The sequence below is a fragment of the Neovison vison genome, chromosome 8, assembly GCF_020171115.1.
Source record: "Neovison vison isolate M4711 chromosome 8, ASM_NN_V1, whole genome shotgun sequence".
NCBI classification, from domain to species: domain Eukaryota; kingdom Metazoa; phylum Chordata; class Mammalia; order Carnivora; family Mustelidae; genus Neogale; species Neogale vison.
In genome coordinates, this window is record NC_058098.1 from 123,744,300 (window position 1) to 123,760,156 (window position 15,857).

Consider the following 15,857-nt stretch of genomic DNA (forward strand, 5'->3'; position numbering starts at 1 on the left):
TGCCCCCAGGCCTAACCCTTACCAGCCCCTGCAGGCACCGTCACTCCATTTCACGAGAAGGAAGCAGGCCAAGCAAGCTTACGCCGCTGGTCCAGGGAAAGGAATCGCGTGTGAATCCGGGTCCAGGCGGGCCCAGATTCCAGGCTCTCCGCTGGGCTAACCCCCCGCCAGAGTTGCTGCTGCTTCTGAATCTGTTCCCGAGCCTGATCCCCTTCCTGGGAACCTGAGGTCACACGGCCCCTTCCGTTAGGGCACTGAGGTCTTCAATCTGATGGTCTCGGGTTTGGTCTGACTCTCCTAATGGGCCCCTGGTTGCTGGACCAGGCGGGGGGTCACTGGAAGCAGCCAGCCAGGGACGCAGAGCTCGTGGGTGACGCTGAGAGTCTCTGGTAGTTTGAGATCTTGTGGAGCTGGGAGGGTTTCCTGCGGGACCAGGGCCTGCTTCTCACCCTGGCGGGACCATGTCTCCACCATCAGAGGCAGCAACAGGACCCTGCTCACTCACTAATTCTCTCTGCTGGAGGTCAGGGGGTCGCGGGGGGCCACCCAAGGCCACAGCCCCCCTCTGGTAGATCATAGAGGAGTTCCTGGGCGCTAGCCACTGCCCCGACCCGACCAGCCTTCCCTGGCAGGTGTCTGAGAAGTTTGGAAGGGGTGGGGGAGAGGAAGGAGACCCTTCCAAGCTCAAAGAGCAGCAGCCCTAAAGGCATGAGGGGCTTGGCAGGGACTTCGGTTGTTCCGAGGGGAGTCAGCAGCTGGAGCCAGCGGGAGCACAGGGGCGGAGTGGGATGAGGAGTGAGCCGGGCAAAGCGGAATCAGGAGGCCTCACAGACCCCACGAAGGTCGGTGGTCTGTACCCCACACACTCACGAGGTGCAGACATTTGGAAGGAGGAGTGAGGGCGGGGGAGCCTCTCCGAGGGTTCTGCGGGGCTACTGTGTGCAGGTTGTCCGCAGGGGTCGGGGCAGGACAGCTGCGGGCCGAAAAACCAGTTTGGAGGGTTTTCGCTTCAAAGTCACACACCTGGATGCAGGACCTTTCCCCAGCTGTTCGCCCCTCCGGGGGCCTCTGTCTCCTTCCGGCCATCCTGGGGATCAGGCCCCAGAAGGCTGCTCAGCCGTGCAGCCTGCCCCGGACGGCAGGTGCAGTCCGCTCTCGTCACCCCTGCAGAGCACCAATTCCACCACAAGTGGGCCATCCTGTCAGACCCCGACGACATCTCCGCTGGGCTGAAGGGCTACGTGAAGTGTGACGTCGCCGTGGTGGGCAAGGGGGACAACATCAAGACACCCCATAAGGCCAACGAGACAGATGACGATGACATTGAGGGGTGAGGTTCCCATCTGCCCCCAGCCCTGGAGACCTGACCCAGCCCTCCCTTCCCCCACAAGGAGTCCCTGAGGTGGACTTGGCACACAGACCCTCCCCGCACCCCCCTCCCTTACTTTTGTCCCCCCCCCCCGCAGACAGACCAGCTCTTCCAAGAAGGACCAAAAGCAGGACTGGCCTTGGGGTCCCTAGACCCCAAGAGACCCCAAGAGAGGAAGCACTGAGGCAGGGCGGGAAGGACTTCACAGAGATTGTCCCAGGCACCAGGGTAGGCAGATGCCAGGGCAGGACTGGGTTGCCCATACCTGGCCACGAAAGCCTTAGCTCTGTGTGCCGGCAGGAACTTGCTGCTCCCCGAGGGGGTGCCCCCTGAACGCCAGTGGGCCCGGTTCTACGTGAAAATCTACCGAGCAGAGGGCTTGCCCCGTATGAACACCAGCCTCATGGCCAATGTGAAGAAGGCTTTCATTGGTGAGAACAAGGACCTGGTCGACCCCTATGTGCAAGTCTCCTTTGCTGGCCAGAAGGTATTGGGGTGCAGGAGGCAGGAGGCTGGGTTTGGGGTAACAGGCATGAGAGGTATGGAGTGATTGGAGGAGGGAGGCTGGAGGCGGATGTGAGGCAGAATGAGAAGCCGGGGGCACCTTCGATCCCGGGGTGCATTCGAGGAGAGGGAGGAGGGAGGGGAGCTCCCGCTGAGAGGGGCTGGAGCTGCCGCTGGCTTGGGGGTCCTCTCAGCCACGGACAGGCCTTAGGGGATCCTGCCTGCCTCTGTGTCTTGCAGACCAAGAGCGCAGACAGGAGCACTGAAAGGGAGGAGAGTCTGAGAGGCTGGTGTGGGGAAGAGTGCCTGCCAGACTTAAGTGTGTGTGCGTGTGCGCACACACACACACACACACACGTGAGCACTGGGTGTTGTATGCAACTGATGAATCACTAAAGTCTACCCCTGAAACCAACAATATGCTGCATATTAACTAAGTTGAATTTAAATTAAAAATTATATATATACACATCCCACACATACACATACATACACATACACACAACACCTGTATACACATACCCTATGCATAGTCCACATGTATGCACACATGTACACACATATAACATATACACATAACCCCTATGTGCATACGTGTGCGCGCGCGCACACACACACACACACACACACGCCCTGACCCTCACTCCCTCCCTCCAGGGCAAGACTTCAGTGCAGAAAAGCAGCTATGAGCCCCTGTGGAATGAGCAGGTGGTCTTTACAGACCTGTTCCCCCCACTCTGCAAGCGCATGAAGGTGCAGATCCGGGACTCAGACAAGGTCAACGACGTGGCCATCGGCACCCACTTCATTGACCTGCGCAAGATTTCCAACGATGGGGACAAAGGTCAGCAGTAGGAGACTGGGTGAGGGGCGAGGGCACTGAAGGGCAGGAGTCAGTGAGACCTGCCCCCCCCACACCTCCTCCACCATCTCAACCATTTCCTGAAAGGCACCCAGGCATGGTGAGGGCTTGGTCTGCAGCCCCCTCCCCCTCAAAGGAAAAGGGGAAGGTCATGGCTCAGGTCCCCTCACACAGCCTGCCTAAGCCAGTCTTTCTGGATTTGAACTGAGCCCTGAGGATTAGTAGCTGTATGATCTCTGAGCCTGTTTTCCCATCTGGGAAATGGAAATAATGATGACACATATGTACACACACGTTTCACATATGCACATACTGTCTACCAGCTTGTGGGACTGACTCCTTCTAGAACCCAGGCTCTGGGCTTCAGGGAGGTAGAGCACGAGAAACACCTACTCCCGGCCTCGTGGTGCTCACAGGGGACTAGAGAGGGCGATGTGGCATCACGGGCTCAAAACCGAAAGCCAGAGGCACAAAAGGCCACATGTTCTCTGACTCTGTTTATACGAGCTGTCCAGAATAGGCAAATCCACAGAGACAGAAAGTAGACTAGTGTTTGCTGGGGCTGGAGGTGGGTGACAGGGGCCTAACTGCTAATAGGTATAGAGTTTCTTGGGGGCAGGGGGTGATGGAATCAGGTGATGCCCGTACAACTGAGTGAATATACCGAAAACCACTACAGGGCACATTTTTAAATGGTGAATTTTATATCATGTACAGCATATCCTGAGTTTTTTAAATGCCATAAATTTTTTTCTAAACCAGGCATAACAAAAAAAAAAAAAAAAACATAGCACATGCTGCCGAATCGGGCCTGAGTTACACATGAGACAGCAAAGGCCAACAGCGGGACAAGTTAGCAGGGACTAGGATCTGGGCCTGCTTCAGGGAGAAGGCATTACACAGGCGGATGGAGGGAGGGTCTTCGGAGAGGATGGGAGGGGTCTGCATGGGGGGAGGGGCGATGGGGGGACCTGGTGAGATGCAGGTCTGCACAGGCCGCTAAGGGCCAGAAGGCCAGGCTGAGGAATTTGAGGGAAGCCAGCCTCTGTTCCTCAAAAAGATTGTAGGCAGCCCGGGCTTCACAGAGCAGGAGGCAGGGAGCCTGACCTGCGAGGGCTCCGTGTAAGCGAGGAGGCTGTCCCAGGCTGCCCATACTCAGCAGATGGGTGCGGCCCTAAGGCCTCCCCGTCGGCCACGTGCTGGCCCACAGGCTTTCTCCCACCTCCAGTGTCTCGCCAAGCAAGGCATGGGGTTCTCGGCTCAGCCACCGGGAGCCCCCCAAAGAGGTTCCACCACTCCCATGAGCCCCTTGTCCTCTCCCCATGGCCCACAGGCTTCCTGCCCACGCTGGGCCCAGCCTGGGTGAACATGTACGGTTCCACGCGCAACTACACGCTGCTGGACGAGCACCAGGACCTGAACGAGGGCCTGGGTGAGGGCGTGTCGTTCCGCGCCCGCCTCATGCTGGGCCTGGCCGTGGAGATCCTGGACACCTCCAACCCCGAGCTCACCAGCTCCACCGAGGTACAGGTGGAACAGGCCACACCCGTCTCGGAGGTGAGGACCCGGGGACTGGGCTGTCCTCCAGAGCCCCCAGCTCGGGCAGCCTGGGACTGTGCTCTGCCTTGTGGTGCCCTGTCTACTCAGAGGGCAAGACCCTGTGATGAAGCCTCCTTCCCCAAGAAGCAGGGGCCCACACTCTGTCCCTCATGGGGACCTGCCCCCCCACTGCCTGTGCCTACACTCCGCCTGGAGGTCCCAAGGGGGAGCCTCCTCTCTGCCCTCTTCCTGGCCATGGTTGTCCCTGTCCAGGGATACCCAGGCTGGACGGCAAAAGGATTTAGGCCTTCAGGGTCTGGGCTGCTTGACTGCACGGCAGGGTGGGGGTCCGCCCCAGTGACCCAAAGGGCCTGTCTGTAAGACCGTAGGAGGCCTGGCCCCAGGTCCAACATTTCTGCTGAGGTTTGAGGATGGTTTGAACTGCCTTCCCCACAGAGCTGCACAGGGAAAACAGAAGAATTCTTTCTATTTGGAGCCTTCCTAGAGGCCTCAATGATCGACCGGAAAAATGGAGACAAGCCAATCACCTTTGAGGTCACCATAGGTGAGTGCTGGGCTCACAGTGGGGTCTTCAGGCCTGGGGGCTGCTGGGTGGTAAACGTACCACAAGCCTGGAGGGAGGGAAACTTTGACCACTTTCCTTCACATGTGCTCAGGCACCCACATAGTACACAGTGTTCGCACGAGCGTGTACACACGCCCACAGCAGTTCCTTAGTGCACACTAAGGTCCTACAGGGCTACGCTGTGTCTGGGACATGGGGAAGAAAGAAGCCTTCCCTGCCGAGGCAAAAGGGGAGAGAGTAGGAATCCAGGCAGTGTCCTAGGTTGGACTTTGAGCTCGGTGGTCATCAGGACTCCTAGAGAGGTTTGCCCAGGGTGGAGGCTGTGAGCTCCTTCCTCTGGCTAGTGTTCTCTTGTGTCCAAGCTGGTACAGAATCCAGGCAGCTTCCCCACTCCCTGTGCCCCCCTCCCCTCCTTCAAACCTAAAGCAGCACCCGGATCAGCGGGCGGACACCTGGAGGGAAAGGATTCTAGGCCCTCGCATGCCCCCTTCTGCCTCCAGGTAACTATGGGAACGAAGTTGATGGCCTGTCGCGGCCCCAGCGGCCTCAGCCTCGGAAGGAGCCTGGGGACGAGGAAGAAGTTGATCTGATCCAGAACTCAAGTGACGATGAAGCTGACGAGGGTGGGGACCTGGCCTCCGTGTCCTCTACCCCACCCATGCGGCCCCAGGTCACTGACAGGTGAGCCAGGTGGAAGGAGGGTCCTGAGTGGTCTTGCCTGCTGCCCTGCATCCTCACATGGGCTGGCCTCCCCGCTCCCGGCGCCCCAGTTCTCAACCTCCCACCTCCTCCCCACCCCCAGGAACTACTTCCATCTGCCCTACCTGGACCGCAAGCCCTGCATCTACATCAGGAGCTGGTGGCCGGACCAGCGCCGCCGCCTCTACAACGCCAACATCATGGACCACATCGCCGACAAGCTGGTCAGGGCCGGGCGGTGGGGGGAGGAGAGGAGGAGGGGAAAGCAGGGGGCGGGGGGGTGGGGTGGGGCGAGCTTCTGAGGGCCTTGACCAGCTTGGAAGCTTCCCTTGCAACACACTAGACAGGCTGCCCAGCAGCTTGCCATGGGGGGCTGGGGGTAGGGGGCTGGGGGTGAGGACTGCAGGAATAGCCCCAGCACGACCTCTGGTCCTGTCCCTGCTCCCATGTCCCAGGAGTGGGGTGGGGGGTGGGGGTTAGGGCTACCTGAAGTGGAGTCTGGGAATCCTGGCCCATTCTGTCCTGGTGTTCTCTGGAGGAGGCTGGCCATCCCCTCTGTCTCTGGCCGGCATTGCACCCCACTCCCATCCAGCCTTGATTTCTGCCCAGTCCCAGCGAGTCTACCGGGACCACAGACCCACAGCCCAGAGGTGGCTTCTTCCTTCTGGAAGAAACAGAACCTGGAGAATTCATGGTTTCTGTATGGTGGCAGGACCTGGGAAGAGGGGCCCTGGCTCTAGTGAGGGGTCCCAGGTCTCTAGCCCTTCGTGCCCCTGATGAATGGCGGGAGACATTGGGGAAGCTGGGGTTGGGGCCTGGGGCTCAGCGTGCACCCTCCCTCCTGGCCCACAGGAAGAAGGCCTAAACGATGTGCAGGAGATGATCAAGACAGAGAAGTCCTACCCCGAGCGCCGTCTGCGGGGCGTCCTGGAGGAGCTCAGCTGTGGCTGCTAGTGAGGAGAAGGGGTGGGGCAAGAGGGGCTGGAAGCCGGGGGCTGGGCTGGGAAGGAGGTGTGTGCAGGTCTGCTGGGTGGGTGGGCTCCGCTGAGCTGAGCGCTGCTCCCCTGGTCCCCCAGCCGCTTCCTGTCCCTTGCTGACAAAGACCAGGGCCATGCCTCCCGCACCAGGCTGGACCGGGAACGCCTCAAGTCCTGCATGCGGGAGCTGGTGAGGACATGCTGGACCACACAGGGCTTCAGGGGAGGGTGCCCAAGGTGGGGGGACATCTGTCTCTGAGATCACAGCCACCAGGCCAGCCCCCTCAGTTGGGCGGCACCGCCTCAGCCCCTCTCCCACGCACCCCGGCCCCCTGCAGGAGAGCATGGGACAGCAGGCCAAGACCCTGCGGGCACAGGTGAAGAGACACACGGTGCGGGACAAGCTGAGGCTCTGTCAGAATTTCCTGCAGAAGCTGCGCTTCCTGGCAGACGAGGTGTGCCCCCAGACCCGAGTGACTGGCGTGGGGAGGGGCTTGCCCTAGCACCAGCTAGAGGCTCCCCCCTGCACGCCTTCCCCTCTGACAGACCTTGGGGGACAGAGGCCAATGAACCCTTCCTCCTGTCTCGTGGGAGGTGAAGGAAGACCCAGCCCTGGGGCCCTTCCCTCAGCAGGCCCGGGCCTAGCAGGCCCAGGCCTGCCCGCCCCCAGCAGAGGGTCAGTGGGGCAGTGCTGGCCCTGGCCACGCCCTCGCTGAGCGGCCCCGCCCCGCCTGGCCCCAGCCGCAGCACAGCATCCCCGATGTCTTCATCTGGATGTTGAGCAACAATAAGCGCGTGGCCTACGCCCGGGTGCCCTCCAAGGACCTGCTCTTCTCCATGGTCGAGGAGGAGCTGGGCAAGGACTGCGCCAAGGTCAAGACGCTCTTCCTCAAGGTGCCAGAAAACTGGAACGAGACTTGGGGGTGCGGTGGGGTGGGGTGGGGCGGGGCTGGGGGCCGGGATTTGCATCCGGCTTCTTCCAAAGGCTCCACCTCCCGGCCTGAAGGGGTGGAGCCCTCAAGTAGCAGGTGCTCGGAGAAGGGGTGGGGGGAGAATATAGGAAGAGGGGGAAGGGGGCCAGATGGCTTCAGATAGGCCAATTCCCCCTCGGCTCTCTTCCCTCGCCCCACACCCCAGCCCAGTGTGATGGCTGTGGAGGGGCAGGGGCAGGCAGCCCGGCCCAGGCCCTCGCCCCTTCCTTTCCCCATGGGCTGATGCACCGCCACCCGCAGCTGCCTGGCAAGCGGGGCTTCGGCTCAGCGGGCTGGACAGTACAGGCCAAGTTGGAGCTCTACCTGTGGCTAGGCCTCAGCAAGCAGCGCAGAGACTTCCTGAGCGGCCTGCCCTGTGGCTTCGAGGAGGTCAAGGCCACCCAGGGCCTGGGCCTGCACTCCTTTCCACCCATCAGCCTGGTCTACACCAGTGAGTGAGGGGACCCGGCTGGCTGTCAGCCCTCACTCCGGGAGGGCGCTGGAGGGGCCTCCGGGTACGGGGAGCCTCAGCCTGCTCTCCCCACAGAGAAGCAGGCCTTCCAGCTCCGAGTCCACATGTACCAGGCTCGCAGCCTCTTTGCCGCTGACAGCAGCGGCCTCTCGGACCCCTTTGCCCGCGTCTTCTTCATCAACCAGAGTCAGTGCACGGAGGTGAGGGCCCACGGGAGGAGGGAGGAGTCCTGGAAGGCCCCTGAGTGTGGGGGAACCAGAAAACAGATTGGCCAGCAACCCACATCCTTGGGGGACAGCCGTGCGGATAGCTACGGGCCCCCGCCACCCTGGTAAAGGCTTTAACTGTGGTTAGTTTCAACACAGGAGAAAGGGGAGACAGTTGGGTGTGGGGGGCCCGGGAGCAACCTCACGTCCGCCTTCATTTGAAGCTTTCGAGAAGAACCAGGAGGCATGACACTCTTGTCTCTGGAGTTTCCGGAAGCCTCTGTGACTCGGGGTTACTCCTGCTCCTGTACCTGCCCACACACCCCCTCCCCCACCCTGCACTGCAGGTCCTGAATGAGACCCTGTGCCCCACCTGGGACCAGATGCTGGTGTTCGACAACCTGGAGCTGTACGGTGAAGCCCAGGAGTTGCGGGATGACCCCCCCATCATTGTCATCGAGATCTATGACCAGGACACCATGGTATGGGCGGACTTGGGCATCAGGGAGCACTCCACACCTCCCCCCGCCCAGCCCCTTAGCTCCTCAGCCAGGGTGCCAGCGGGGAAGCTGGGAGTGGGGGGCTGCTGACCAGCCCCTCCAGCAGACCCAGATGTCTCCTGCCCTGTCACTGCAGTCTGTCCCCTTCCCAATGCCAGGAGCCTCTGGGATCTCTGGAAGGAGCTGGGCCAAGTGTCCCCCTCCCCCTCCCGCCACAGGCAGACCCAGCTCAGGTCCAGAGTCATCGGGACATAGGCTGTCACTTCCTGCTGTTATCAGCCTCCCCACACCCCTGGGCCCATCAGCCCCATGCCCACACCTCCCACAGTCCATGGCAGGCTCACAGCTCTCCATGGGAGCTCTGGGCCGGAGAAGGGAAGGATGGAGGTGACCCCCTGCAGTGCTGGGGACCCACCTCTCCAGCTACCCAGATACCCTGAGCACTCTGGACTCTGGAAGATCTCATGGCTAGCCCTGAGTCCTACACCTACCATTTGCTGCAGGCACAGCCCTGAGCAAGTCTGTGGCAGGCCCCAAGCCTCAGTTGTCCCCAACCGCAAAATGGAGGGATCCCACCTGCCCCTTAGCTCCAGGGGCTATGGAGAGGACTGAAGGAGACCCCAGGTGTGAACATGCCCAGTGAACTCAAGGGCTGGGGGGCCACCTTGGTTATTCGTCATACCAGGGCAAAGCCGACTTCATGGGCCGGACCTTCGCCAAGCCCTTGGTGAAGATGGCGGACGAGGGGTACTGCCCACCCCGCTTCCCACCACAGCTCGAGTACTACCAGATCTACCGTGGCAACGCCACGGCCGGAGACCTGCTGGCTGCCTTCGAGCTGCTGCAGGTGGGGCTACAGGGCCGGGGCCGGGGGTCGGAGGCTGCTGTCCTCCCCGTCCTGCTGGGAGGCCAGTTTGACCCCAGCAGGGGCGTGGTTCTTGGGGGCCTGGGGCCTCGGCCTTCCCTGTCTCCCCATAGCACCTGACAACTAACCCACGGGAAAGGAGAGCATGACATTCTGGCTCCCGTTTCCCAGATTGGGCCAGCGGGGAAGGCGGACCTGCCACCCATCAACGGCCCCATGGACATGGACCGCGGTCCCATCATGCCTGTGCCCGTGGGCATCCGGCCTGTGCTCAGCAAATACCGAATCGAGGTTCGTGAGGGCTCCGTGGGTGTCCTCCGGGCCCTGCCCCGGACAGGCCGTGCCGTGGTGGCTTCCTTGCCCCTTTCACTGTCTTCCCGTCAAGGCTCACGTGCGCACTTCACACTGCTGGTATCCAGACGGCTTTGGCAACCTCAGGCGCTTTCCCGGTCCTCACTAAGCCACACTGCGACATTCCAGGACCTCCCCCTGCCCTTCCGTCTGTGCCCCCACGCCCACCCACACCCCAGAGCCCCTTTCGGATGCCGGCCTCTCATCAGCTCTCCGGGCCCTGCCGCTCCTGACTTGCTGCCCGCCTCCTCCACACCCCCCAGCCTAGCTCCTCAGGTGGCCCAGCCCACCCTCCACTGGCCCCACTGACCGCACTGCTCCCCTATCCACCCACCCAGGTGCTCTTCTGGGGCCTGCGAGACCTGAAGCGGGTGAACCTGGCCCAGGTGGACCGGCCACGGGTAGACATCGAGTGTGCAGGGAAGGGGGTGCAGTCGTCCCTGATCCACAATTACAAGAAGAACCCCAACTTCAACACCCTCGTCAAGTGGTTTGAAGTGGTGGGTGCAGGCCCCAGGGCAGAGCCGGGCCGAGCGGGGTGCGGCCCGTGTGGCTGGGGGCAGCTGCTCCAGGCCTACCCCCCCCCCCGCTAAGCCCAGGCTGCTCATGCTCAACCCTGCCCCAGGACCTCCCAGAGAATGAGCTGCTGCACCCCCCCCTGAACATCCGGGTGGTGGACTGCCGGGCCTTTGGCCGCTATACCCTGGTGGGCTCCCACGCCGTCAGCTCTCTCCGGCGCTTCATCTACAGACCCCCAGACCGCTCAGCCCCCAGCTGGAACACCATGGGTACGGCCACGTCCCGGGGCCCAGGCCTGGCTCCACTCGGCCCTGGGGAAGAGCTTCTGCGCACTGTCTGGGCTATGCCAGATATCCCCCAGTGGGCGGTGGGTGCGGGGGTGCGGTCCCCTCTGGGGCCAGGCTACCTTTGGCTGCCCATTACTTGAGAGCCAGAGAAGGCCAGAGCCAGACATGCTCTTCAAGGGCCTAAGGGAAGGAGGCTTCCTCTGCTGGTTTATGGATGAGACCCCGGCCTCCCTTCCAGCCTCCTCTGTTTCCCCCCACAGCAGCTCACCCTTCTCTCTGGCTCACGTTCTCCCTCTCCTTAGGCCTGTCTTTTCTCTCTCAACTGCCCTGTCCCTCCCTCTAGCCTCAGAATGCTCCAGAATCGGCTTCAGACCTCTGGGCCTTCCAGCCGCCTCTGACTCTCCCTGTCATCCCTGTTCCTCCCTGTCTGTCTGCCTGTCTGGCCATCTCTCTGTCCAGCCAGGCTCCTCCGGGACGGCCGTGTGCTGTGCAATGGGGGCCCCTCCTCTCACCCCACAGGGGAGGTCGTGGTGAACATGGAGCCAGAGGCGCCCGTCAAGAAGCTGGAGACCATGGTGAAGCTGGATGCGGTAAGGCGCGCGGGGTCAGTCCCACGCTAGCGGGGCCCGGGAGACGCTTCTCAGCAGCAGGGCGGCCTCCTTTGGCGCACAGCCGTGGCCCTCGTGGTCGAGGGCTAACCTTGGCTACGTGTGCCAGCAGTCCATCCTCGCTCCGTCCTGGAAAGCAAGACCGTCCACTCCGCGTGGGCCGCAGCGTGCGTGAGCGAGTGCCCGGGACGGACGCGGGGTGTGTGTGGATGAGAGACAGAGAGACAGTAACCGTCTGAGGGAATAGCCTGGGATTGTTTTTCTCCAACAAACACCCCCATAGACAATAGGTTCTTTGCATGAACACCAGTGCCCCTTCCAGAGCTCCCTGGTTTTCCATCCTGGCCATTCACAAGCCACCCTCCCTAGGCCCGAGCTGGGCAAGGATTTCCAGGTGGAAGCTCCTTATTCCTCTCAGTTAGGGGGACTGGGGCCATTTGTCTGCCAGAGAGAACCCCGTCATCTGGGGTTTCATGCAGAGAGGGTGTCTTCAGGGGCAGGTGGGAAGGAGGCCCTGGGAGGCCAGATGTGGGCTTCCTCCTGACCACATCCTCTCCACTCCATTCTTGATCTCAAGTCCTTCACACAGCCTGGGGCACCCCCTAGCTTCTGAGGTCTGAGCTTGCTCTGATTGACCTAACCTGGGCCCACAAGTCCTGGACGCCAGAGGGTCCCAGGCAGCCGGCTGAGTTAGCAGCGGGCACGGTTCTCAGGGGAGGGAAGGAAAGCTCTCTGCTCCAGGGCTATGCCTGAAGATCCCCTGCCCTCTAGCTCCCATTCCCGAACTCCTCCCTCAGGGCTCCTTCTGGGGCCAGGAGGGAGCCCCCTCATTTCAGACCATCAGTGACATGGAGGCCAGCATCAACCTGAGCTTCCCCATCACCACCCAGGCCCTGGGCTCTGGTGAGGTGTTTTCACAGCTGTGCAACTGTATGCGCATCTGCTGTATTTGTAAGGCTCTGGCCCCGGGTGAGTGGGGGGCGTAGAGCTGGAGTTGACCTTGTCTAGCCAACAGGACCAAACTCCCACTGCATACAGGCCAACCTCCCTGTCCAAACCCGATTACCCATAGGAGACATCTGGGGAGTCACAACCATGCAAGTGCCCCATCCCCACCTTTGGACTCAGCAGAGACCTGGCACGGATGGTTTGTGTGAGGTCCCTGTGACCCCAACACGCAGCCAGGGCGGAGGACCAGCACCCTCAAACGTTTGGGTCGAAACGTCTGTGAAGCAGGCCTTTCGCAGGCTCACCAGACAGTGTGCCCTTTTCAGGGCTGAGCCCACAGAGCACAGGGGCTCACACAGTGAGCCCACTCTCAGCTCTCATCCCTCTCCTCTCTTCTGACGGGGCACCTGCCTGTCACTCAGGCCCCTGATGGCTAATTCTGTCCCCATCTCCTTGGTTCCCTTCCGCAGACTTCAGATGCTGTCATCAAGGTGGATGTGGTGAGTGTGGGGCCAACTGGGGGCTCTCAGGAGATAGAACCCTACAGTGGCATAGGGCATCAGGCCAAGGGGCCCCACATCTGGGACTGAGCCACTCCCCAGCCCCTGGACGCTCGGGGCCAGCACACCCCTCCACAGAGGCAGAGTGAAAGAACTATTCAGGCAGGAAAACCCCCGAGTGCCAGGAGTGCCTTGGCCAGCAGCTAGAATTGTGCAGTCATGATCCTCCTCTGTGCCCTGGCATCCTCCTCCAAGCCCAGCCCCTTTGATAGTGGTGGCCTCCAGGAGCCTCACAGAGTCTAGGGCTTTCCAGAAGTAAATAGAAGGGATGGGGGACCATTGTATGGTCCGGGGCTCAGAGAATGGCCAGGGAGCAGGGCTGTAGGCAGGACTCTGGACACGGCCAACCTTCCAGGCTGACGAGGAGAAGGAGAAGAAGAAAAAGAAGAAGAAGGGCAGCTCAGAAGAGCCAGAGGAGGAGGAGCCGGATGAGAGCATGCTGGACTGGTGGTCCAAGTACTTTGCCTCCATTGATACCATGAAGGAGGTAAGGCCTCAGGCCTGGGCTGGGGAGCCAAGGAAGAACAGGGCTATGGGAGCTGACCCCAAGTCCACATCATCCCCTCCTAGCCAGCTTCTTACCCATCCCCCACCAGAGCCAGTTCTCACACTGCATTAACCTGAGCTTGGAACAGACTTGTCTCACACCCTTGACATACTAGCTCAGGACCCGCCTTTTCCAAGATGGCGGTCGGCCTAGCTTCCCTGACTAGGTTTTCCCTTGTCTTCACTCATTTATACCACAAACATCTCCTCAGTATATATGAGAGTCAGACACCATCCTAGGTAGTGTGGGAGCCAAAGCCCATACCTGGCCTAAGGAGCCCTCATGGACATGTGGGCTGATACAGGACAGGGTGACGACAAAGGCAGATCAGTGGGGGAGTCAGAGGAGGCTTCACAGGGAAGGTGACCTTTGAGGAAGAGGAGAAACATGTTCTCAGAGGCCAAAAGGGAGCGATGATTTGCATCCGTTAGGACTTGCATCCGTTCATACTGCTTTGCTCTCCACATCTCTGTCCCTGTGGCTGTGGAATGTTCTTTCCCCACTGTGTGCACACAGCTTCCACCTGCCAAGGCTGCTTGCACGGTCCAGAAAGTGCATCTCTCCTCTTCCTCCTTTGTCTCTGTCCACCCTGCCTACCCAGCTCAGGACACTCCCTGACTGACCAACCAACCAGGAGGGGCGTGAGCCTGTGGTGTGTGCTTCCTTCATAGGACCTGAGCTGATCCAGCCACCCTCTCTCCCCGGGCCATTTCTGTGACCCAGGCTGTGTGTGGGGTTGACTGTCCACTGTTAGGTTAGTCAGCTAAGCTGCTGTAGCGAGTTAGATTGATGTGAAGAAGTCAGAAGCTTCTTTCTTTCTCCCATAATGTCTCTGAGAATGTCATTAGGCTGGTAGGGGGACATAATGGCAGCAAGTGCAAAGCCCCTGTGTCTGTGTGGTTAGAGATGGCTCATCCTCAGGTCCTAATACCAGAGCACAGGAAGAGGTAAAGAGAAGAAGAGGAAGCACACTCCTTTCCTCTTAAGGGCCCAACCCGGAGTTTGCACATATCCCTTCCATTCACGTTATCTGGAATCTAGTCCCCGTAGCCACACTTAGCTGCAAGGGAGCCCACCTTCCCTCCTCTTTCTTTCGGCAGCAACTTCGACAGCAAGAGGCCTCAGGCATTGACTTGGAGGAGAAGGAGGAGGTAGACAACACTGAGGGTAAGCCTGGGATGGTGGGTCTCTCCCTCCCATCCTGTTCCCCCAAGGGCCGGCTCCCCTGCCCGCCACACCAGTGGCTTCTCTTTCCCCTCCCAGAGGCCCACACAGCTGCAGCAGCCACAAGCCACCAGCCTGGGCACCAGGAGCAGGCATAGGCCCTCATCTAGGGTGGCCTGTGCTCGAACCCGTTCAGCAACCACCGTGCTGAACAGACACTTAGAGCCACAGGACATCAGAGCTGGAAGGGAGCTCAGAGCTCCAGCATTTTCCAGACCTTTCCATGGAACACTGTTAATGGGTATTCCAGAGGGAAAAGAGCATTCTTTGGTTAAATGGATTAAACAGGTCTTTTGGCACAGGACTTCCCAGTGCCTTTAATATACAGATATTATAGTCTCTAAGTGGGAGATACAATATAAAATATTTCCCCAGCTTATCTGACCATAATGTACCCTTTCTTCTAAAACATTCCAACAACATCTACAGCTGGTGTTCCCCTGAATGAAGTTTGGGAAATGCTGATAGAGATCTGTCCTCTTAATGTGGCTTGGGGCCAGAGAAGAGAGTGAGCTGGCCCCTAGCTGCGCGACTCAGGCCTCCTGACTCAAGACGCATGCTCCTTCCCTGCTGTCCTCTGCCGGAGGACCTGACAGCAGTCTGTACAAGGTCCCAGCATGGCTTTCTGGGCGCCCTGCACCCGTGTGAGGCAGGTGTGGCGGGAGGCCTGGTCTGCGCTTTACAGATGAGTACACAGAGCCCTGAGAAGTCAAATAAATCAGCAAAGTAAATCAGCAGCGGGTCTGGGTCTCTCACCTAGAACCTCCCGCTCTGTCAATTCTGCCCCAAACTGACCAGGGCCTCCTTTTCTGGTTCTGACCAGGCCTGAAGGGGCCAATGAAGGGCAAGGAGAAGGCAAAGGCAGTAAAAGAAGAGAAGAAAAAGAGAACCCAGAACCCCGGCGCCGGCCAGGGCGCGGAGGCCCCTGAGAAGAAGAAACCCAAGATTGATGAGCTCAAGGTGAGGCTCAGGGAGCAGACCCAGGAAGGGGCGTGGGATCCTGCCTGGGGCAGGACGTGGCAGATGGGGCAAGCCAGAGGCCATGTGGTCACGCCTTGTCCCCCCGGTGGCCCGGCCCGGCTCAGGTGTACCCCAAGGAACTGGAGTCCGAGTTCGACAACTTTGAGGACTGGCTGCATACCTTCAACCTGCTGCGGGGCAAGACGGGAGACGACGAGGATGGCTCCACGGAGGAGGAGCGCATCGTGGGCCGGTTCAAGGTCAGGCGAAGGATATGTGCCCAGGCCCTGAACCCTGAGCCGA

General features: G+C 60.4%; 1 protein-coding gene across 3 annotated transcripts in view; it reads left to right on the plus strand.

The window, feature by feature from the left end:
* OTOF (otoferlin) overlaps positions 1 to 15,857 on the plus strand; it is a 91,477-nt gene that overhangs the window by 67,757 nt on the left and 7,863 nt on the right. For 2 of the 3 annotated variants that reach the window (XM_044262540.1, XM_044262541.1), the window contains 24 exons: positions 1,171 to 1,330; positions 1,670 to 1,856; positions 2,531 to 2,717; positions 4,069 to 4,292; positions 4,731 to 4,839; positions 5,361 to 5,541; positions 5,663 to 5,783; positions 6,412 to 6,512; positions 6,636 to 6,726; positions 6,875 to 6,991; positions 7,278 to 7,430; positions 7,769 to 7,958; positions 8,055 to 8,179; positions 8,533 to 8,667; positions 9,371 to 9,532; positions 9,722 to 9,841; positions 10,240 to 10,401; positions 10,527 to 10,689; positions 11,227 to 11,297; positions 12,734 to 12,763; positions 13,179 to 13,310; positions 14,471 to 14,537; positions 15,418 to 15,554; positions 15,680 to 15,814. In XM_044262540.1, coding sequence (XP_044118475.1) covers positions 1,171 to 1,330; positions 1,670 to 1,856; positions 2,531 to 2,717; positions 4,069 to 4,292; positions 4,731 to 4,839; positions 5,361 to 5,541; positions 5,663 to 5,783; positions 6,412 to 6,512; positions 6,636 to 6,726; positions 6,875 to 6,991; positions 7,278 to 7,430; positions 7,769 to 7,958; positions 8,055 to 8,179; positions 8,533 to 8,667; positions 9,371 to 9,532; positions 9,722 to 9,841; positions 10,240 to 10,401; positions 10,527 to 10,689; positions 11,227 to 11,297; positions 12,734 to 12,763; positions 13,179 to 13,310; positions 14,471 to 14,537; positions 15,418 to 15,554; positions 15,680 to 15,814 — 3,260 coding nt within the window. Of the gene's footprint in view, positions 1 to 1,170; positions 1,331 to 1,669; positions 1,857 to 2,530; positions 2,718 to 4,068; positions 4,293 to 4,730; positions 4,840 to 5,360; positions 5,542 to 5,662; positions 5,784 to 6,411; positions 6,513 to 6,635; positions 6,727 to 6,874; positions 6,992 to 7,277; positions 7,431 to 7,768; positions 7,959 to 8,054; positions 8,180 to 8,532; positions 8,668 to 9,370; positions 9,533 to 9,721; positions 9,842 to 10,239; positions 10,402 to 10,526; positions 10,690 to 11,166; positions 11,298 to 12,733; positions 12,764 to 13,178; positions 13,311 to 14,470; positions 14,538 to 15,417; positions 15,555 to 15,679; positions 15,815 to 15,857 lie in introns of all 3 variants that reach the window. The other variant, XM_044262539.1, reaches the window with a different exon arrangement.